The sequence below is a fragment of the Chiloscyllium plagiosum genome, unplaced genomic scaffold, assembly GCF_037043375.1.
Source record: "Chiloscyllium plagiosum isolate Xiang-an unplaced genomic scaffold, Cpla_swu_hap1 HiC_scaffold_5, whole genome shotgun sequence".
NCBI classification, from domain to species: domain Eukaryota; kingdom Metazoa; phylum Chordata; class Chondrichthyes; order Orectolobiformes; family Hemiscylliidae; genus Chiloscyllium; species Chiloscyllium plagiosum.
In genome coordinates this window covers 28,720,526-28,744,158 of record NW_028270143.1, presented here as the reverse complement: position 1 = coordinate 28,744,158, position 23,633 = coordinate 28,720,526, and the positions used below count along the sequence as shown (strand labels likewise).

General features: G+C 41.8%; 1 protein-coding gene across 2 annotated transcripts in view; it reads right to left on the bottom strand.

The window, feature by feature from the left end:
• The window catches only part of LOC148149892 (progranulin-like), a 46,520-nt gene extending 23,637 nt beyond the window's left edge, over positions 1-22,883 (bottom strand). Inside the window, exons 1-2 of one of the 2 annotated variants that reach the window (XM_087987043.1) lie at positions 22,743-22,883; positions 13,051-13,191 (exon numbers count right to left, since the gene is read on the bottom strand). In XM_087987043.1, the coding sequence (XP_087843169.1) occupies positions 13,051-13,191; positions 22,743-22,754 (153 nt within the window). In that variant the 5' untranslated portion in view covers positions 22,755-22,883. Of the gene's footprint in view, positions 1-13,050; positions 13,192-16,860; positions 16,878-22,742 lie in introns of those variants that run through there. The other variant, XM_087987044.1, reaches the window with a different exon arrangement.
• Positions 22,884-23,633: the final 750 nt, after the last annotated feature.

Below are 23,633 nucleotides of genomic sequence, written 5' to 3'. Positions count from 1 at the left end.
AAGATTCGTGGGAGTTTAAGACACAGCCACATTTTGCATGAAAATGAAACTTCAAAATGTTGAACCTCACCCCTCTACACCCTAACTGGCAATTCATTTGTATATTTGGTGTTTAACTAACCTTTGAGGGATTTTTTCAAGCTTCACACGTTACTTTGAATGGCAAGTGAGCAATATTTTTGTCATTCGTATCCTGCCTTCTGCGGTATGCTTACAGGAAAAGAGTCTTGAATGGGCTCATGGGGAAAGGGTCGACACCTTGGACAGGGGTGTGGTTGACATAGGCCACCCCCATTCCAAATGCTTTGTAAAGGAAGCCCCCAGAAGCCCGCAAGTAACACCAAGTGCATTTGTTGTGCCCACTACAGAGCGAGCACTTGCTATTGGATTAATACCAATGGCAGTAGGGCAAGGATTTTAAGTTCTGCCCAGTGAAACAGTGTTTAAGCTACTATAAGATATGGGTACCAGTTCCAACTTCTGCTGTGCATTCAAAACCATGTATATCCATCAAGATGGCAATTGCAGTAAATTATTGAGCTGTCATTAATGTTCCTCAATAGAGATTCAATCTCCATTTCCAGGTTTCTCAGATGTTCAAGACATAATTTACTGCTATTCTCCTTGAACAGTTCAATTGCTGGGGGAGCAATTGAAGACTTTTAAGACTAAAAAAAAGGGCCCTTGAAGACAGAAACAGAGGAATATACTACGGGGAACAAAGAAATGGCAGAAAAATTGAATTGGTACTTCAGATCTATGTTCACTGGGGAAGACACAAGCAATCTCCCTGAGGTAACAGTGGCTGAAGGACCTGGACTGAAGGAATTTATATTTGCCAGGAATTGGTGATGGAGAGACCGTTAGGTCTGAAGGTTGTTAAGTCCCCGGGGCCTGATGGTCTACATCCCAGGGTACTGAAGGAGGTGGCTCGAGAAATCGTGGATGCATTGGTGATTATTTTCCAGAGTTCGATAGATTTGGGATCAGTTCCTGTGGATTGGAGAGTGGCTAATGTACCACTTTTTAAGAAAGGTGGGAGAGAGAAAGCAGGAAATTATAAACCAGTTAGTCTGACCTCAGTTGTGGGAAAGATGCTGGAGTCTATTACAAAGGATGAAATTATGACACATCTGGATAGTAGTAACAGGATAGGTCAGAGTCAGCATGGATTTATGAAGGGGAAATCATGCTTGACTAATCTGGAATTTTTTGAGGATGTAACTCTGAAGATGGACGAGGGAGATCCAGTAGATGTAGTGTACCTGGACTTTCAGAAAACTTTTGATAAAGTCCCACATAGGAGGTTAGTGAGCAAAATTAGGGCGCATGGTACTGGGGGCAAAGTACTAACTTGGATTGAAAGTTGGTTGGCTGACAGGAAACAAAGAGTAGTGATAAACGGCTCCATTTAGGAATGCCAGGCCGTGACCAGTGGGGTACCGCTGGGACCAGTGCTGGGACCGCAGCTTTTTACAATATATGTTAATGATATAGAAGATGGTATTAGTAATAACATTAGCAAATTTGCTGATGATACTAAGCTGGGTGGCAGGGTGAAATGTGAGGAGGATGTTAGGAGATTACAGGGTGACCTGGACAGGTTAGGTGAGTGGTCAGATGCATGGCAGATGCAGTTTAATGTGGATAAATGTATAGTTATCCACTTTGGTGGCAAGAATAGGAAGGCATATTACTACTTAAATTTAATCAATTTAGGTAAAGGGGCAGTACAAAGAGATCTGGGTGTTTTTGTACACCAGTCAATGAAGGTAAGCATGCAGGTACAGCCGGTAGTGAAGAAGGCTAATAGCATGCTGGCCTTCATAACAAGAGGGATTGAGTATAGAAGCAAAGAGGTTCTTCTGCAGCTGTACAGGGCCCTGGTGAGACCATACCTGGAGTATTGTGTGCACTTCTGGTCTCCAAATTTGAGGAAAGACATTCTGGCTATTGAGGGAGTGCAGCGTAGGTTCATGAGGTCAATTCCTGGAATGGCGGGACTACCTTATGCTGAAAGACTGAAGCGACTGGGCTTGCATACCCTTGAGTTTAGAAGACTGAGAGGGGATCTGATTGAGACATATAAGATTATTAAAGGATTGGACACTCTGGAGGCAGGAAACATGTTTCCGCTGATGGGTGAGTGCCGAACACAGCTTAAAAATATGGAGTAGACCATTTCGGACAGAGATGAGGAGAAATTTTTTTTTTAGATTAGATTAGATTAGATTACTTACAGTGTGGAAACAGGCCCTTCGGCCCAACAAGTCCACACCGACCCGCCGAAGCGCAACCCACCCATACCCCTACCTTTACCCCTTTAACCTATCACTACGGGCAATTTAGCATGGCCAATTCACCTGACCCGCACATCTTTGGACTGTGGGAGGAAACCGGAGCACCCGGAGGAAACCCACGCAGACACGGGGAGAATGTGCAAACTCCACACAGTCAGTCGCCTGAGTCGGGAATTGAACCCGGGTCTACAGGCGCTGTGAGGCAGCAGTGCTAACCACTGGGCCACCGTGCCGCCCACAAATTTCTTCACCCAGAGAATGGTGGCTGTGTGGAATGCTCTGCCCCAGAGGGCAGTGGAGGCCCAGTCTCTGGATTCATTTAAGAAAGAGTTGGATAGAGCTCTCAAGGATAGTGGAATCAAGGGTTATAGAGATAAAGCAGGAACAGGATACTGATTAAGGATGATCAGCCATGATCATATTGAATGGTGGTGCAGGCTCGAAGGGCAGAATGGCCTACTCCTGCACCTATTGTCTATTGAGCAGAGGGAAGGTGTCAGTGTGACCCATCTCCATCCCGATTAAGTTCATAATACTGGAGACCAATGAAAGCCTTCTCACCCAACCACCAACTGAGGCTATTAATAGACAAATAATGGCTACAAAGGATTGTCATCCAACTGCTGCCAGTAATAACAAACTTGGTGCTTGAGAGAGTCTTGTCAAGAGCACAGGAAGCTTTGATTGGCCGGCAGCTCTTGATGGGTGCAATCTCTGCCTCAGATTTTTGCTCACAGGAAGGCCAAATGCTGCATTAGTTTAATGTGTAAGAGACATGATGGGGGAGCCAAAATGACTACGCTGTTCCATTTTTTAAGAGTCTTCCCTCTTATGTTGACTGTTTATCCTTAAGTTACACATTTAGTTACTTATTTCTAGGACAATTTGTGTGAGGCCAAGTGTAAAGCCTCAGTCACCTGATTTGGTCAGGACTGCAAGTTTTGAATTGGCCACTGGAGAGATAATAATGTTCTGACTCCATACAAAAAACTGTTAACACTTTGGTTGCTTAAGCCACCTGTAGCTACTCCATGCCTTCTTCTCTTATGGCCATCAGCAAACCCCCACATACTGTAGACCCACATTTGAGTGTCCATTGAGTTGGTTATATTGGCCAGGCCCACACTGGTTGTTTACGTGGCTATACGGAGACTCCTGTCACCTCCATACCACCTCTCATGTCTTGTTTTCCCTCTACAGGAGAGGCTGAATAGGCTAGGGCTATTTTCCTTGGAGTGCAGAGACTGAGGGGTGACCTTATAGAAGTTTATAAAATTATGAAGGGCATGGTTAGAGAGAATACCAAGGTCTTTTCCCCTGAGGTGGGGGAGACCAAAACCAGAGGGCATAGGTTTAAGGTGAAAGAGGAAAGATTTAAAAGGGACATGAGGGACAACGTTTTCATGCAGAGGGTGTTGCATGTTTGGTAAAAGCTGCCAGATGAAGTGGTGGAGGCTGGTACAATTACAACATTTAAAGGCATCTGTATTGGTACATGAATAAGTCCCATGTAGAAGGATATGGGCCAAATGCTGGCAAATGGGGCTAGATTAATTTAGGATATCTGGTTGGCATGGACGAGTTAGACCAAAGGGTCAGTTTACATGCTGTACACCTCTATGACTATAAAATGCTGAAAGATTCCTTTGTCCAGGAGGAAGTAGAAAGATTCAAGGTAATACCACTTTAATAGCAAACTGAACCCAGAACAGGCAAGCTGAATGTGAGAAATGGAAGACTATTCATTATTTTGGTATTAAGCAATTTTAGATTTGAACTGTACAATGGTTTTGCTTGGGGCAATTCTATATATATGCTGTTGTTCTACAATTACATTTTAATGTTATATCAAGGCTAAGGACTAGTTATAGAGTCATAGTCATAGAGATGTACAGCATGGAAACAGACCCATGCTGCCCAATTATCCCAACCCAATCTCGTCCCACCTGCCAACACCTGGCCCATATCCTTCCAAATCTTCCTATTCCAGATGCCTTTTAAATATTGCAATTGTACCAGCCTCCATCACTTCCTCTGGTAGCTCATTCCATACATGTACCACCCTCTGTGAAAACGTTGCCTCATAGGTCTCTTTTGTATCTTTCCCCTCTCACCCTAAACCTATGCCCTCTAGTTCTGGACTCCCCTGACCCCAGGTAAAAGACTTTGTCTATTTATCCTAACCATGCCCCTCATAATTTTGTAAACCTCTATAAGGTCACCCCTCATCCTCTGATGCTCCAGTGAAAACAGCCCCAGCCTGTTCAGCCTGTCCCTTTAGCTCAAATCCTCCAACTCTGGCAACATCCTTGGAAATCTTTTCTGAACCCTTTCAAGTTTCACAACATCTTTCCGAAAGGAAGGAGACCAGAATTGCACGCAATATTCAAACAGTGGCCTAACCAATGTCCTGTACAGCTGCAACATGACCTCCCAACTCCTGTACTCAATACTCTGACCAATAAAGCAAAGCATACAAAACGCCTTTTTCACTATCCTATCTACCTGCGTCTCCACTTCAAGGAGCTATGCACCTGCACTCCAAGGTCTCTTTGTTCAGCAACACTCCCTAGGACCTTACCATTAAGTGTATAAGTCCTGCTAAGATTTGCTTTCCCAAAATGCAGCACCTTGCATTTATCTGAATTAAACTCCATCTGCCATTTCGCAGCCCATTGGCCCATTTGATCAAGATCCTGTTGTATTCTGAGGTAATCTTCTTCGCTGTCCACTGCACTTCCAATTTTGGCGTTATTTGCAAACTTACTAACTGTACCTCTTATGCTCGCATCCAAATCATTTATATGAGTGATGAAAAGTAGAGGACCCAGCACCGATCCTTGTGGCACTCCACTGGTCACAGGCCTCCAGTCTGAAAAACAACCCTCTACCACCACCCTCTGTCTTCTACCTTTGAGCCAGTTCGGTATCCAAATGGCTAGTTCTCCCTGTATTCCGTGAGATCTAACCTTGCTAACCAATCTCCCATGGGGAACCTTGTCAAACGCCTTACTGAAGTCCATATAGATCACATCTACCGCTCTGCCCTCATCAATCTTCTTTGTCACTTCTTCAAAAAACTCAATCAAGTTTTTGAGACATGATTTCCTATGCACAAGGGATTTTAACTTTCCAAACATAGACTGGGACTGCCATAGTGTTAAGGGTTTAGATGGAGTGGAATTTGTTAAGTGTGCACAAGAAAATTTTCTGATTCAGTGGGTGGATGTACCGATTAGAGAAGGTGCAAAATCTGACCTATTCTTGGGAAATAAGGCAGGGCAGGTGACTGAGGTGTCAGTCGGGGAGCACTTTGGGGCCAGCGACCAGAGTTATATTAGATTTAAAGTAGTGATGGAAGAGGATAGACTAGATCTAAAAGTTGAAGTTCTAAATTGGAGAAAGGCCAATTTTGACGGAATTCAGCAAGAACTTTCAAAAGCTGATTGGGGGCAGATGTTCATAGGTAAAGGGACGGCTGGAAAATGTGAAGCCTTCAGAAATGAGATAATGAGAATCCAGACTAGTTTTGATACCTTCCAAAAGTGCAGAATTAAAAAAAAGGAAAAGAATTAAAAATCTGGAAATGTTAAATAAAACTAAAGAATTATATTTCATGTTTGTTGTTTTACATATTGAAACATGTGGAAAATGCTATGTTAAACTGTATATTCATTTACTTTATGTTGATAACATATTAATTTAAAGCACATACTTTGAAGCAATAAGAGTTTATTCAGACTGATAAGATGATATGAATGAATTGAAAGAACATATCAGTTCCTTTCAGTGTCTGGTAAATGCTTGCCTAGGTTACTTGAAAAAGACAATTGGCAAAGAAAGCAAAGATCACCGATATATTGGATAAAGATAGTCGGAGAATATTTATTTAGGTAAAATATATGGTTAAATTTATATTCCTTCCAAAAATAAGGCCATTTGTGGAACTCATCGATATTGCTCAATCTCTTGAATCAGTAAAATTCCTAAAGAAGGTTTGAGTAAAGCATAGTTAATAACAACATGGGGCTGAATGTTCTCAGCCCCACAAAGTAGACCACGGCAAGTCAGTTGGAGAAAGCTGATGAGATTGGTAGGCCAGATTTCCGGATATCTAGGAAATTTTTCCACCCAAGATTTTAATAGTGAGATGAAGATCTCACAAGTGAGTGGTGAATGCCTGTTTGGTGCATCAACATTTCACTATTACCCATACTCACCTCACTTGTATGCAATTTGCTATTCCTACATGTGGCAGAGAAAAACTAATTGGCAACGTCTCCTAACAAAAATCAGTGGGTGATAGCCTGGAAATGGATTTTTCAGAAGGAAGATGAAACAATGAAGGAACGCATTTTAGTTCAACTGTGAAAATGTGTTACAAATATAAAAACTAATTAAAGCCTAATTGGAAAAATAAATAAAGTGAAGTATGAAATAGAGGAATGGGGAATCAGTGAAATCAATGTCAAAATAAAAGTTCAGAAAGTCCTTAGTCCTTAGAGCCAAAAATAAACCATGCATAAAAGTCTGCATTCTGTGCTAAAAATCACAAAACACCAGGTTATAGTCCAACAGGTTTAATTGGAAGCACCAGCTTTCGGAGCGACGCTCCTTCATCAGGTGGTTGTGTCACACAACTTACCTGATGAAGGAGCAGCGCTCCGAAAGCTAATGCTTCCAATTAAACCTGTTGGACTATAACCTGGTGATGTGTGATTTTTAACTTTGTACACCCCAGTCCAACACCAGCATCTCCAAATCATGCATTCTTTGCCTTTTTGGAACAAAAATATCATTCAAGGGCAATTAGAACAATTTGACCAAATGGCAAGATTGTGTTCATTGTATCAATATTTGAAAATATCATAAAGTATACAATGAGGTTAAATCAAGTGTATAGATATGGCAGCTCACTTCATTATTTCTGCTGCTGCTCATGAAGGTTTCTGTCAGCATCTTCTTTAAGTGTCGGAAACTATAGTGTCAGCTTGGTAAGGTAGAGGAAAACCCACTTTCTGGTCTAACTAAAAGAGTCTCTTATAGTCAATACAATATATAGATCTCTTTTTGTTTGGATGGCTAGTGTAGATCAGACTGTGCCAACAGCACAGGGTCCAATCTCCATTCCAGCTGGAATGGATACAGTACCTGCCTCATCAATCTACCTGTGATCAAGGTCACAGTGTTACAAGAACTGCCTTCAGAAACAGAATTCAAGAAGAATAAAGCTTTCACTATTCTTCTACACATAAAAGTGGAAATTAATCTTGTAATAAGGTAATTAAAAATAGGAAGTGATATTGACCCTTTACAGGTTCATTTCTACTTAGAGTAATGTTCATTGCCCTGGCCAACATATTAAAGGAAGGACATCAGGTGTTGGAAGAAGAATCCTTCCTCACTGCAACCTGACATCAGACATCTAAGCTGCTGGGACAGACCACAGTTGCTTATCCAAGAGATTATGAATAGATCAAATCATGGTATTCAAAGTGTCATGCTAACTGACAAGTTAATTCCACAGAAATTAGTTGCCATAGTCCCAAAAATGACAACAATGGAAAACTGAATAGAAAGGAGAAATGACTAGACAGATCAATACTGTTATTTCACATAGAGCCATGAAAAATTGGAACGGACTTTCCATGGAGTCAATCTGTGCTCTTTGCAATAATTTTATCAAAGCATTGTTCAGGCACAAAATGCATTTTCTGATATTCAATATACTGGTTATAATTCTATGTTTTATTTTTCAAACCATTTACGATTGCAGGAACCAAAAGATGCCCGCTAGCATCTTCACAATGAGGGACCATTGTGCAATAAGTTAATTATTAAGAAAAAGCTGTGACAATAATGAAACATTTCTTTGTTAAACATAGAATATGATTGCTTTCTTTAATCATGTCACAGTGCACAAAAGGTTAAAAGCCAACTTCACTGATAGAAATTGTTGACATTTCTTATTCGAAATGAGTCCACATTCTTTTAAAGCCCTTTCAGTTGTGAGTAAAGACATCTATTTAAATTTGGATGGTATTGGTTATTTACTGGAAGGTATTTTAGCCTAAGACAAACTGGGAGGTGGCAGTGATGATACCAGGTGGAGTTGAACTTTGATAGTACCTTGGCTTAGCAACCCATTGATAAAAGAACAGCAGGTACTTTGACACAAGAATATCATGGGCATCTTCAATTAATTTTTACATATTGCAGTTATCGTGTGCTTGATGTCAATATTACTTGCTTTCTGCATCATGATTTTTAACATGAACAGGCTTTATAGCACCAGTTTCACATGGAGGGGCAGAGGGTTTCCTGCTCATTGATGCTAATTTCAGATAAACCACACTGGAAACAAATTTAAAAAAATATTTTTCCACAGTTTCTTTCTAAGGTTTACACAAACGTGGTGGACGAAGGAAAGAAATCACACAATTATTGATTCCCCCTATAATAGCAAGTTCCTATGTCTGCACCAAACATTGCATCTTCCTGTCCCACTACTCAAACTAAAATTATGCTGAATACAGAGGTTTCTGGACCCATCATTCCAATTATTATTATTATTTCATTACAATTCACCCACTTTTCTTAATTCATTCTGGATTGCTGTAGTACTGCTCCAACTGCTTTTTGGATTTAGATTAGATTAGATTAGATTAGATTACATTACAGTGTGGAAACAGGCCCTTCGGCCCAACAAGTCCACACCGACCCGCCGAAGCGAAACCCACCCATACATTACCCCTTACCTAACACTACGGGCAATTTAGCATGGCCAATTCACCTGACCTGCACATCTTTGGACTGTGGGAGGAAACCGGAGCACCCGGAGGAAACCCACGCAGACACGGGGAGAACGTGCAAACTCCACACAGTTAGTCGCCTGAGGCGGGAATTGAACCCGGGTCTCCGACGCTGTGAAGCAGCAGTGCTAACCACTGTGCCACCGTGCCGCCGTGCCGTTCCTTGATTCCTTGTCCTACCCCAATATTCCATCCCCTTTTGGTCCATCTTTTCTTCCACTTCCTGCTCGTTGTTTCTTGTCAGCTGCATTTAGGGACTTCAGGTCTGTCTTTGTCAGCTGCACCCTCTCTTCAAACCCCATTTCAATTTCCTCTCTATTTCACTCTCACTTCCTGACTTCATTCCCATTGCTCTGACTTTGCACTCCCTGCTTTCAAGATTCGTCACAAGGCATGCAACACAAAAAGAATGGAAAGCTATGAAGGAAAATTTTTAAAAATGGGTAAATAGTGGACAGAAAGCAGTCTAAATGCATTTTGTCTATTTGCGTTTGAAACTATGTAAATGAGCAGAAACATATAGGTGGACTTTTCTGCATATTCACACAATTTACTACTGAATCATCTCAGCTCACTTCTAAAAACCTGGAAAGAATAGTCCAGATTTCTATCAATAAATATTGTTTGTTTTACTATTTCACTCTACAGCTCATCAAGTTAAAATCACATTTCATGTGGATTCTATGAAATCAGAGATATTAGATGTAGTTTGTTATAAAAACTGGGCTGAGATTCGTATTTGGCCACAAATTTTCTTCGTGCTGTTCTCACTTTGGAACTTTGCCAGAAGTTCATCAAAAACCCCTTTACTTCTGCAGATGGAGTTTTGGCCTCAATTCCAGTGAAGCATGCTTGCAGAACAATTGTAGTTCCAAAGACATTCCTGACTATTGAGCTGCCATATCTTGGGCCTAAATGTGTTCATGTAGCCATATCTCTGCAAGTGTAAAATTCTACGTTCAAATACTAAACTGTTTATTCACTGGTTTAGTAAGTGAAAGTTATTTCAGCAAAACATTTGGACTGTTAGGAATTGAGAATCCAATAATGTAAAAGCAATTATTCACATCCACTATGTTCCAAGAGATAGGCTGTCATAAAATGTTTCTTTATCCAATTCAACTTTTTCCCTTGATCCCCTGAATGTGATAACACTTCAGTGTACATTTACAGAAGAGGTTTCACCGACTGGCCACTCTTCTGACTGTAACTGTGCCAATTGTCCACAAAGCTATTTAACCATGGCGAGGCTACATTTATAATAAATTTAATTGCTCTAGTCGAAGAAAGGTAATCTGAAAAATTAATACTGGTTACTCTTCACACATGCACCTGACCTGCTGAGTATTTCCAATGTTTGTTTTTAATTTCATAACAATTGAACTTGATTGACACCTTATGAAGCTTTCACAAGTAGATACTTGGTCACCGGTTTCGTCAGAGGTAAGCGGGGGAGGTTTTTACTTCTTTGAACCACCAGGACTTAGGGACAACAGTAATGTATAAGGGATCCCTGAAACGGTGTTCACACTGCATATTCCAGGGCATCTGCATGGTTTCACTGAGATGCCCCCCGAGTGGACAGTAAACTGGTTGACAGTCTCAGTATTCAGTCAGGGAGAGAGAGCAAACTGGAGCTGAGTGTGAAAGAGCACAAGTCTGTGTGTATGTGTGTGTGTGTTTTTGTGTGTGTGCACACGCGAGCCCACATGTTATCATGAGCTCCAGATTGTTGGAAGGAGGGAGGAAGTGGTTCAATCTTGCATCTAGGTGTCAGAGAATTAGGAATGTAGTTTGGGGCTTCATGAGCAGATTGGAAAACTCTGCAACATGGAGGCCAGACACCTTGTGCAGGAAGGACAAAGAGGCAGATTTAGAGGCTTGGGAGGTAAGAGAGGATGTTTGAAATCTGTGAAAGGGAGGTCAGCAGGTTGTTGTACAAGATTGAGGAGAGATTTGAAGAGTTTTGAGGAGAATTCAATCATAGGCTTTTGAATCAGAAAGGCATCCAGAATTGAGTAGGTAATTGGGAGATAATCTGTTCTATATCTAGCAAATGTTGCTTTAGTTTAGCTGACAAGATTTCATTGAATCCCTATAGTGAAGGGTCAGGCCATTTGACCCATTGAGTCTGCACAGACTTTCCATAGAGTAGTCTACCTAGAAACCCACACCAATCTATCCCCATAACCACACATTATCATGGCTAATCCTAGACTATACATCTCTGGACCCTATGGGGCAATTTAGCATGGCCAATTCACCTAACCTGCACATCTTTGGACTGTGGGTGGATACCGGAGCACCTGGAGGAAACCTAGGCGGTCACAGGTGGAATGCTCAAACTTCACACAGATAGTTGTCCAAGGTTGGATTCGAACCTAGGTTCCTGGTGCTGAGGCAGCAGTGCTAACTACTGTGCCTACATTCAACATAATAGATGATTTTGGTTCTCTAAATCCAACAGAGGCCAATTGTACAATTACAACTTAAGTAGCTAACCCAACTGACACTGAAATTAAACCAAGAATCTTCCTGCTCTCTGTAAATACCAGGTGCAGGATTTTTCAGATGGCAGGTTATCCTACATTACCACCTTTACAAAAAGGAGAATGTATCCTGGCAGGCAGATGAAAATAGGACTTGGTTCCACCTCGGAGAGCAACAAGCCAACAGGCCAACTGAACTTGTCAGTGGTTCTGTAGTCTCAGCACAACCAGTAGCAGAACTGGCCAAGACTGAGATAACAAACAGTCTTCAGCTTTTAAAGTCCCAGCGTCCACATGAGGTAAAGATAGGAAGATCTTTTGGCTTGAAAACTGAAGCACATCTGAAAATGGCTAGGACATGATGAAGCTACCACTCTCTACACCTCACACCATGGGACTCCAGCAAGATGATTTGTCAGGCCACCTGCTAGCCTTAAAATTGAGCTCTCCACAGGAAGCAGCCCTTATGGTCAATTAAAAATCTCACTGGGCTGAAGGTAGGTGAGCTGTCCTAGGCCTTGTTCACCCCACATAAAATTGCATACACATCAGAAGTAGGCATGGGGAGCAACAGAAAACTACCAAAGAATTTTATATGCTGTCCCAACCCATAAAGCTGTTGTCAAGGATTTGTAATATTCTGCCCCAAGATATAAGTTTATCAGTCTTTTTCCATCTGCAGATCTCAGTCTATCTGGAAGTGTTGAAAATACTTTTTTTTCCAAAGTGGATAAAAGGCAATATGGACAATTCTGAGTATAAAACAGTCTTTCTGGTTCAGGAGCCAATTTTGGAACTCATCTGATCTTCTCTTTTAATGTACCTTTATAGGACAGACCAAGCTGACTAAAGACAGAATAAAATGATCATTTTGTCAAGCACTTTGAGTTTAACTGCATCTTAACTTCTATGGCTCTCATAATTTTGACTACCTTTTCCATTCCCAGTCAATGCAGTTAAATGTGGAGCAGGGGAGCCATCTGACATCCCATCTGTCCTTAGTCCTATTAATAAGGGTCTCACGTTTCAGTCACCAATTGATACAATGCCTGCAGTGGGAGCAGGTCCACTGTTGTCAAGAAGCTTTAGCTGTAAAAGATGGTATCTGGCCAAAGAAGGACAATCCTCTGAGATACTGGAGGTATCCCTCACTCCAAAATCATCTTCCTGCTTTAAACATCCACACCCAGCTTTTCAAACCTGAATGCCACCTGCCCCCACTAACTTCTCAAAAACACCTAACCCAATGGAACTGCTGATACAATAGAGTTACTGGTCATTCAATTGGCTGGTAGTGCTCCAAGATATGCTTATTGGCCAGACAGAATTAAATAGCTGCAGAACAATCATCGGCAGGCTCACCCTTATTTTTAAGCATTGGGTTCAGAGTTTCATGCTGAAGCCAAGCATGATTAATTTATGTTTTTCTATTGAATATCTATTCCATACCTCTTTCATTGGGCAGCAGTCATAACTACCAGATTCAAGTTTGCAACACGTTGATTCGTCTGGGCAAGGTCTTCCATCTGGACATTGCACTTCAGTTGAGGCCAAGTTTGCCAGCAACAAAATTAAGATTGATGACCACATCTAAAAGAAAAGACCATAAAGTAGTGAAGCAAAGTCAGGAAATTGGTTTTAGAGTTGCACTGTTAATGGAATTTAGATGTTTCTATCACAAATTAAAAATGAATTAAACATACAATACATGTATTTCAGATCACATTGGGATTTGGTCATTTGAGCAACCTTCCCTTGAGAACAGTTTCAATAAAAAGATAGACTTGCTACAAATAGCTATGGAAGAATGTTTTCTCTGTTAAACTGTTTACTCTCTAATCTTGGAATATGTCAAACAGCGTCAGAGGAAGTTGACCATTAAGCAGCATTATACAAAGACTCTTCTGGGATCGGTTAGTTCATTTGGCTGGACTGCTGGCTTGGGAAGCTGACTGGTGTTAGCAACATGTTTTAATTCCTACATCAGCTGATGTTACCAGGCAGATCCTACCTTGGCCCTCGTCTGAGGTATGGTAACCCTCAGATTACACTCACCACCAGTAGACATAAGATATAGAAGCTGAATTGGCCAATCAGCCCATTGAGTCAGGTCTGCCATTTGATTATGATTGATGTTTCTCAAATACATTGTTATCTTCTCCTCGTAACCCTTGAGCCCTTACTAATCAAGAACCTATCTATTTCAATCTTAAATACACTCAACGATTTTGCCTCCACAGCCCTCTGGAGCAGTGAGTTCCACAGAGTCACCACCCTCCAGCTGAACAAATGCCTCATCTTAGTTCTAAAGTCTCATCCCTTCATTTTGCGGCTGAGCGCTTGAATCCTAGTTTCACTTACTAGTGGAAACATCTTCTCCATGTTCACTCTAAGTAGACCTGTCAGTATTCTGTAAGTTTCAATGAGATATTCCCTTCATAATTCTAAATGCCATCACGTACAGACCCAGAGTCTTCACCCTTCCTCATATGACAAGCCCTTCATTCCCAGGTTCATTCTTGTAACCTTGTCTGGATTCTTTTTAATTCCAGCACATCTCTCCTTGGCCCAAAACTGCTTAGAGTATTCCAAATGCAGTCTGACCAGAGCCTTATATAGCCTCAGCAGTACATCTTTGTTCTTGTCACTAGCCCTTTTTAAATTAATCTTAACATTGTATTTGCCTTCCTCAGTACCAATTGAATGCACATGTTAACCTATTAATGCACTGTTAATGGAATTTAGATGTTTCTATCACAAATTAAATATGAATTAAACATACAATACATATATTTCAGATTACATTGGTATTTGGTCATTTGAGCAACCTTCCCTTGAGAACAGTTTCAATAAAAAGCTACAAATAGCTATGGAAGAATGTTTTCTCTGTTAAACTGTTTACTCTCTAATCTTGGAATATGTCAAACAGCGTCAGAGGAAGCTGACCATTAAGCAGCATTATACAAAGACTGTACTGGGATCAGTTAGTTCATTTGGCTGGACTGCTGGCTTGGGAAGCTGAATCATGAACTAGGACTCCCAAGTCCCTTTGTGCTTCAGATTTCTGAGGCCTTTCATCATTTTGAAAATAATCTAAACCTCGATTCTTCCTACCAAAGTATATAACTTCACATCTCGCCACATTGTATTACATATGCCATTTTTTTGCCCACTCTTTTAGCCTGTCCCAGTCCTTCTGCAGCCTCGCTACTTCTTCAGCACTACCTGCCCCTCTACCTATCTTTGTGACATCTGCAAACTTAGAAACAATTCCCTCAGTTCCTTTATGCAGATTGTCAATGTATAACATGAATAGTTGTGGTACCAACACTGACCCCTGAGGAACTCCACTGGTCACCGGCTGCTATCCTGTAAAACACTCATTTCCATTCTCTGTCTTCTGCCAGTCAGCCAATTCTCTATCCATACCAGTACCTAACATTATTGGTTCTTGTCCAATTTAGCAGAATCCTGTATGGCCTTCTGGAAATCCAAATAGATCACATCTAGTAGCTCTCCCTTTCCTAACTTGTTCATTACCTCCTCAAAGAATTGTAACAGATTTGTCAGGCACTTGACAAAATTATGCTGACAGAGCTCTATTTTATTAAGCATTTCCAAGTGCTCTGCAATCTCAAGCTTAATAACAGACTCTAAAATCTTACCAACGACCACGGTCAGGCTAATCAGCCTACAGTTTCCTGTCTTCTGCCTCATTCTCTTCTTAAACAAGGGTGTTACATTAACTATTTTCCAGTCTTCTGGGAAATGACTCCAGTGATTCCTGAAAGATCATCACCAATGTCTTTACAATCTTCTCAGCTATCTTCTTTAGAACTCTGGGGTATAGTCTATCTGATCCAGGTGATTTATCCATCTTCAGACCTTCCAGTTTCCCAGCATCTTCTCCTTAGTGATGGCCACTACATTCACCTCTGCAACCGGATTTACAAAGTTCTGGCATGCTCTGGTGTCTTCCATTATGAAAATTAATGCAAAGTACCTATTCAGTTCCTCTGCCATTTCTCCATTTCCCATTACTACTTCTCCAGCATCATTGACTAGTGGTGTATATGTCCACTCTTTATCTTTTACAATTCTGCAAAAACTCCTCTTGCAATCTTCTTTATACTACTAGCTAGTGTGAAATTGTGTTCAAATAATGACTGGAATTGGTGAGTGACAAAAATAGTCTCTTTCCTTTATTGGTCAAAGTATTGAGTACAGGAGTTGGGAGGTCATGTTGCTGCTGTACAGGATGTTGCGTGCAATTCTGGTCTCCTTCCTATTGGAAAGACGTTGTGAAACTTGAAAGGGTTCAGAAAAGATTTACAAGGATGTTGCCAGGATTGGAGGATTTGAGCTTTAGGCTGGGGCTGTTTTCAATTGGAGTGTCGGAGGCTGAGGGGTGACCTTATAGAGGTTTACAAAATTATGAAGGGTATGGATAGGGTAAATAGGCAAAGTCTTTTCCCTGGGGTCGAGGGAGTCCAGAACTAGAGGGCATAGGTTTAGGGTGAGAGGGGAAAGATATAAAAGAGGCCTAAGGGGCAACTTTTTCACGTAGAGGGTGGTACGTGTTTGGAATGAGCTGCCAGAGGAAGTGGTGGAGGCTGGTTCAATTGCAACATTTAAGAGGTATCTGGATGGGTATATGAATAGGAAGGGTTTGGAGGGGTGCTGGCAAGTGGGACCAGATTGGGTTGGAATATCTGGTCTGTATGGACGGGTTGGACCGAAGGGTGTGTTTCCATGCTGTACATCTCTAATGACAGCACAAGTTTGAGGTGACAATAGAATCCTGAAATGCAGTTCTTACAAGAGCCCCTTTTTACACAGTTCTTACATATATTAAAATTCTATTAGTATGGTGTTTTTTTTAAATCTATAGTATACAAAGTCTTAAAGGGCTTCTGTTCTGGGAGACAGGAGATGAGTTAAAACATGCTAAGTGCTGGCTGCTACCTCTGATGGGATTAAGCATGTCTGTTCAGTCTGCTTAAGATGTGTTAATCCTTTTTTCGTAAATGTTAGTAAAAGTACTAGTCCTATATGTTCTAACTAAGTTAGAAATTGTACCTATATGTAATAAAAGAATAAAGGATAGTAAACTGATTACTGCAGCTGGGTTGTGAGATTTATTTACTATTTGCCAGTATGAGTTTCATTCATTCATGCAATTTCACGGAAGCGCTGTTTTGTCAGTTACTTTCTTAAAGAGTTAATGGCCTAGTTAAAAGGTATTTAATAGGTACTTACTAATTGGGGAATCTATTCAGGTCCAGAAGATGGTTGGTAAGGGCTGATCATGTTTCGTGGATTTGGAGATGCCAGTGTTGGACTGGGGTGGACAAAGTTAAAAATCACACAATACCAGGTTATAATCCAACAGGTTTAATTGGAAGCACTAGCTTTCGGAGCACTGTTCCTTCATCAGGTGGTTGTGGAGTACACAATGTTAAGACACAGAATTTATACCAAATGACCTGTGATAACCTACAAAACAGTACCTCACACAAGCTTACCCTCACATTTCATCTTAACCTGCCTGTTGCTTTTTAAAGTTTTCCTCTGTAGGTTTTTAAAATGCATCCCAATCCTGCAGCTTCTTACTACTCTTCACTACACTGTATGCTTTTCCTTTTGTCTTTTGTCTTTATGCTATTCTTAAGTTGCCTTGTCAGCCATAGTTGCCTCGTCCTCTGCATGGTATGTTTCTTCTTCAGTGGGATGAATTTCTGCTGTGCCTCCCAATTTCCACAGAATCTCTTGTCATTGCTGCTCCATCATCTTCCCTGCTAGGCTTTCTTTCCAATCAACTCTGGCCAGCTCCTCCCTCATGTCCCTGTAGTTACCTTTACTCAATTGTAATACTGTTCAGACTAGAGTGGTGCTGGAAAAGCACAGCAGCCCAGGCAGCATCTGAGGAGCAGCAAAATCGACGCTTCGGGCAAAAGCCCTTCATCAGGAATACAATCCTGATGCGTCGATTTTGCTGCTCCTCGGATGCTGCCTGGGCTGCTGTGCTTTCCCAGCACCACTCTAGTCTGGACTCTGGTTTCCAGCATCTGCAGTCCTTGTTTTTACCGCCTCAATTGTAATACTGTTACATCTGATTCCCGCTTCTCCCTCTCAAACTGCAGAGTGAATATTATGGTCACCACTACCCAGGGGTTCCTTCACTTTAAGCTTCCTAATCAAGTCTGCCCTTTAGTCCTCCAGGATTATAGTGACTTTACCTGTACAAAGACTGGTTTATACACGTGGATAGACTTGGGATGTATGGTCTCTGCTATTAATAGGTATTTTTGCAACGTTAAAATTCACACAAAACCAGGTTATAGTCCAACAGATCTATTTGGAAGTACTACCTTTTGGAGCACTGCTCCTTCAGTTAACCAGTTTCCTCATTCCGCTCCCCCCCCACCCAACCTTACCCCATTTCCAACCTTCCAGCTCAGCACCATCCTCATGATCTGTCCATCTTGCCTCCCACGTATCCGCCCCACCCTCCCCTCCGACCTAACACCAATACCCCTACCTCCATCCACCTACTGCCCTCTCAGCTACCATTCCCCTAGCCCCACCCCCTTCCCATTTATCTCTTCACCCCCCGAAGCTCCCAGCCTCATTCTTGATGAAGAGCTTTTGACCGAAATGTCGACTTCCTGCTCCTCGGATGCTGCCTGACCTGGTGTGTTTTTCCAGCACCACACTCTCGACTTCAGTTAACTTTGTCCACCCAAGTCCAACACCGGCACCTCCACAATTCTCCAAAACATCACAGTCACCATGTAATTTGATTGGGATTCTTTTCCTAAAGTTCAAGAAATGACAAAATCTCCAGTGGAAATGCAAATTCTTTGTTCTTGAATTTTGTAATACACAGAAAAGAAGCTAACCACTGCTCATGTCTGCAAGCAAGCCTGCATATTCCTGTTGCCTATTACAACTTTTTTCAACCATCAGCATATCTTAATATAGCATAACAAATGTAACGGTCTACACTGAAATGGAGCCAATTAGGATGAGTCACAGCTTGGGTGAGGATTAGCCAAACTTACCACGTGCACCATTCCTGCTTTGACTGCAGTTAAGGATTCAAACTGCACAAAGCTTACTTAAATGCAGGTCGCTGATGTCTTCTGTTTATGCAAGAACTAGGGAGTGCAGATTTTGCTGTGTTAAATGAAAATTTCATGGCAACTACTTTGAAGGCTTCAAGCTTTCCTAATGCAGTCGGCAGCCAACTGGTAAATCAGCTAGCACGCAAGCTGAAACCACACTCAAGAGTAGCTTTACCAGAAAACTGATTCAGATGCAAGATTCTCAAATGCATGTTATAAAGAGATCTCTCAGTCAGACTCCTTTAGGCATCATCCGCCGTCATTTTCGCTACCTCCAAATGGACCCCATCACCAAGGATATATTTCCCTCCCCTCCCCTATCAGCATTCCGTAAAGACCACTCCCTCCGTGACTCCCTCGTCAGATCCACACCCCCCACCAACCCAACCTCCACTCCCGGCACCTTCCCCTGCAACCGCAGGAGGTGCAAGACTTGCGCCCACACCTCCCCCCTCACCTCCCTCCAAGGCCCCAAAGGAAACTTCCATATCCGCCACAGATTCACCTGCACCTCCACACATATCATCTATTGCATCCTCTGCACCCGATGTGGCCTCCTCTATATTGGGGAGACAGGCCGGCTACTTGCGGACCGTTTCAGAGAACACCTCTGGGACACCCGGACCAACCAACCCAACCACCCTGTAGCTCAACATTTCAATTCCCCCTCCCACTCCACCAAGGATATGCAGGTCTTTGGACTCCTCCATCGTCAGACCACAACAAAACGACGGTTGGAGGAAGAACGCCTCATCTTCCGGCTAGGAACCCTCCAACCACAAGGGATGAACTCGGATTTCACCAGTTTCCTCATTTCCCCTCCCCCCACCCTGTCTCAGTCAAATCCATCAAATTCAGCACCGCCTTCCTAACCTGAGATCTTCTTCCCGACCTCTCCGCCCCCACCCCAGTCTGACCTATCACCCTCACCTTGACCTCTTTCCACCTATCACATTTCCGACGCCCCTCTCCCAAGTCCCTCCTCCCTACCTTTTATCTTAGCCTGCTGGACAAACTTTCCCCACTCCTGAAGAAGGGCTTATGCCCGAAACGTCGATTCTCCTGTTCCCTGGATGCTGCCTGACCTGCTGCGCTTTTCCAGCAACACATTTCCAGCTCTGATCTCCAGCATCTGCAGACCTCACTTTCTCCTTTAGGGAATCAACTATTTTAACTCACAATCAATGTAATGCTTCATTATCTTATTTTTCTGTTTGATCTCTGTATCAACTATCACCATAATGCTGTCACCTTAATTGATAATTGGCAACAGCAATTTAATGAGTGAGAGCTATATTATTTCTAATATTTGCTTTGGCACTGAATTCTTTTAGCTAATTTGAGAGGAAGAGAGGGGTCAGAGGTGGCACATAAGGTAGCCTGCATTTTAGGAGTTTAAGACATCTGTTTCCTATTCCTGCCTACCATGCAGGTTAGCTAAGGAGGTCTACTTCAATATATTTGGAAAGATTAGCAGACGGTGGCTATGAATTTCTTAAACAATCACTGGAGGTATGGCAGTTGATCAGGTGAATCTGACCAGAAATTCAATATAATAATTTGCAAATGTAGCTTTGCAATCTCCTGGAACAAGTCATGAAGATATTTTGAGGTCAATAACAGTGGCTGCTATCTTGAAACATTAAAAATTGAGTCATTTCCAAACAACAAAGATGATTTCAGTCTCATAGCCAGCATGTCATAGCTGATGGAGGCAGCTGATACTCGCTTGGGTCCTTAACCTACTGCAGTCTGTAAATTTTTTAATAGAATTAGCAGTGAGAGATCAGAATGCATCTGGAAGGACAGAAATGTGGCAGTCTTTTACCAAACATCAGGGCATTAAACAGAATTTCCACAGACAAATGATTCAGATCATTAATGCCTGTTTGATAGTTCGAAATCTGGACCTTTTCTTTAAATAACATCAATGATCTCTATTTAAAATAGTTTAAGTTAGTTGCCTTTGCTTTAAAAATTGTTTGCATTTATACTCCAGTGTACGACAAACCTGGCAACATGGTGCTCAGTCTGCATTGTCAGCCTTGACAAAAACACACGACCCCTCTCTCCCTCATAGCCCTACGCACGGATGAAAAAAAACACCATTTCAACTGGGACAACACATCTCTCCTGGGACAGGCTAAGCAAAGACATGCCAGAGAATCCCTAGAGGCCTGGCACTCCAACCACAACGCCATAAACAAACACATAGATCTAGATACCATCTATCAACCCCTCAGAAAACGAACAGGAAATGACATCACCACAAACCCCAAGAACCCCATCCACGACAAACATATAAATAGAAAGCAGGAGACAACAGCTTCGCTTCACTTGGAGGTCGCCACTGATGATGTTACCTAGCCAGGTAATGAAACGTCTGGATATCAAACCTACAACTCAGCGAGCAAACCTACACCCTCAACCTCAACCTGAGTTACAAACCTTCACAAACCTTGCAAAAATTTCTTTGTCCTTTAGGATGCAGCTGTTTCCTATAAACGAATTAATATTTCACTTGAAATGAGAAAGTAATGATTTTCATCTTTTGATCAAATTATATTAATGGATTTAGTGAATGAAACACTTTTGGAAGACAGTCACTATGTTAATGTAGGAAACACAGAGGCCAATTTATATGCAGCAAAGTCATATAAAAAACAATATGACAGTAACCAGCTCGTCTGTGTTTAGTGGTGTTGGTTAAAGGATAGTGGGAAACTTGGAGCTGGAGATCTAATGCTCTTCCTCACAAATCATGCCATGACATCTTTCACTTCCACAGACAGGGTGGATGCAAGTTACTAACATCACATCTGAAATCTGGTGACTACTTGCCAAAGCCTCCTTTCATCAAATACTGACCTATTATTTGTGTCTGCTACTGTGAAGACTGACACAAGATTTCTATTCAATGCTTTGGCCATTTCCACACTTCCCATTATTAAAAGAGAAGTGAAGTTAAAATAACAAAAATCCTGTTTCCTTCCTGCCAGACCCTCGAAGTGCAACACTAAGTCTAAATTACAGGCTGAAATCTCTGCAGGATATTTCACTTTACAACATACTGGTGCAGAGTTGTGAAATCAACTCCTGAGTGAAGATTGAAATTGGACATAATAAAGCCAGAGAAATGCTTTATAAATGTTTACCTGATAATATTAAGGAGAAAATGAGATTAGATTAGATTAGATTAGATTAGATTAGATTACTTACAGTGTGGAAACAGGCCCTTCGGCCCAACAAGTCCACACCGCCCCGCCGAAGCGCAACCCACCCATACCCCTACATTTACCCCTTACCTAACACTACAGGAAAATTTAGCATGGCCAATTCACCTAACCTGCACATCTTTGGACTGTGGGAGGAAACCGGAGCACCCGGAGGAAACCCACACAGACACGGGGAGAACGTGAAAACTCCACACAGTCAGTCGCCTGAGGCGGGAAATGAACCCGGGTCTCCGGCGCTGTGAGGCAGCAGTGCTAACCACTGTGCCACCGTGCCGCCCACTGCCACCGTGCCGCCCACGGACTCCAGATGCTGGAGATCAGAGCTGAAAATGTGTTGCTGGAAAAGCGCAGCAGGTCAGGCAGCATCCAAGGAGCAGTTGAATCGACGTTTCGGGCATGAGATTCCTGAAGAAGGGCTTATGCCCGAAATGTCGATTCTCCTGCTCCTTGGATGCTGATAATACTAATAACAGCAATTCCAAGTCTGAAAAATGCTAAATTGTTGACTTATGTATGAAAGTTTAATTGTTCTTAAAAAGTACAAAAATTACTATCTGCATTTCAAGGCTCTTCTTGGTGCCCATTTAAAATAATTGCCAGAATTATTTTTCTTTAAATCTGACTACATACATGAGTTAATGAGGATCAAATAATGTAACATTTAAATAAGTTAAGATAACTTCACCCTTATTACTGCTTACACTTAAGGTGAACTGATCCTCAGCATGCAATTCATGTTTCAGTCAAGGTGAAATTTAAAGAAGCATTTAATACTTACTATGTCAATCATTCTCTGCAGAAGCACCGTAGTAACTGCTGTTCTAGGCGTGCTCCCTTAGTGGGTTATGGTAAAATGCCCGTGATTGATTTATAAGGTGAGATTGTCAGCCAATAGGATTTAAAGTGAAGTCATATCAAGAGGAAGTATAACATAGTGAAACTGCTTGTGTGAAAGTTTCAAAGAAATTGTTTGATAAAGTGATGTGTATAATCAAAATGTTCTTTTGTACAGGCGTGAAAGCTAGTTCAGTAATTGTTTAATGCAAATAGGTTTGCTAAAAGGGAGAGGACCCATAAATAAAACAAAACAAACAACTGCAGATGAAAACAAAAGCAGGAACTCAGCAAATCTGGCAGCATCCTTAGAAAGAAAAACAGATAATGTTTTGAATTCAGTCACCCCATGTTCGAAGCAACTGGGAAAACAAGGTATTTATGCTGATGACAGGGTGGGGGTGAGAAAAATAGATCGAGAGTGTCCACATAGAGAGGGAGATAAAAAAGGGAAATGGACAAAGAGATTGCTATTGGTAAATTGGAGAAGAAACTGCTGAACAGGTGATAACGGTAACTGTGAATAGTTAGAAATGTGTTGGGAGTGATATATACAGAACAGAACCTTAGGGTGTGAGAGTAGGGACTCAACATTCAGTTTAACAATTTCAAGAGTGTGAACACCTCCCTCCATGTTCATTACTCACTCCCACACCCCATCTAGCATAGCTAATCCACCTAATATGCACATCTTTGGACCGCAGGAGGGAATTTACACATGCACAGGGAGAATGTCTGTGTGGAATTTGCACAGTTGCTTGAGGCTGGAATTGAACCCAGGTCCTTGGTGCTGTGAGACAGCAGAGCTAATCACTCAGCCACCATGCTGCCTCAT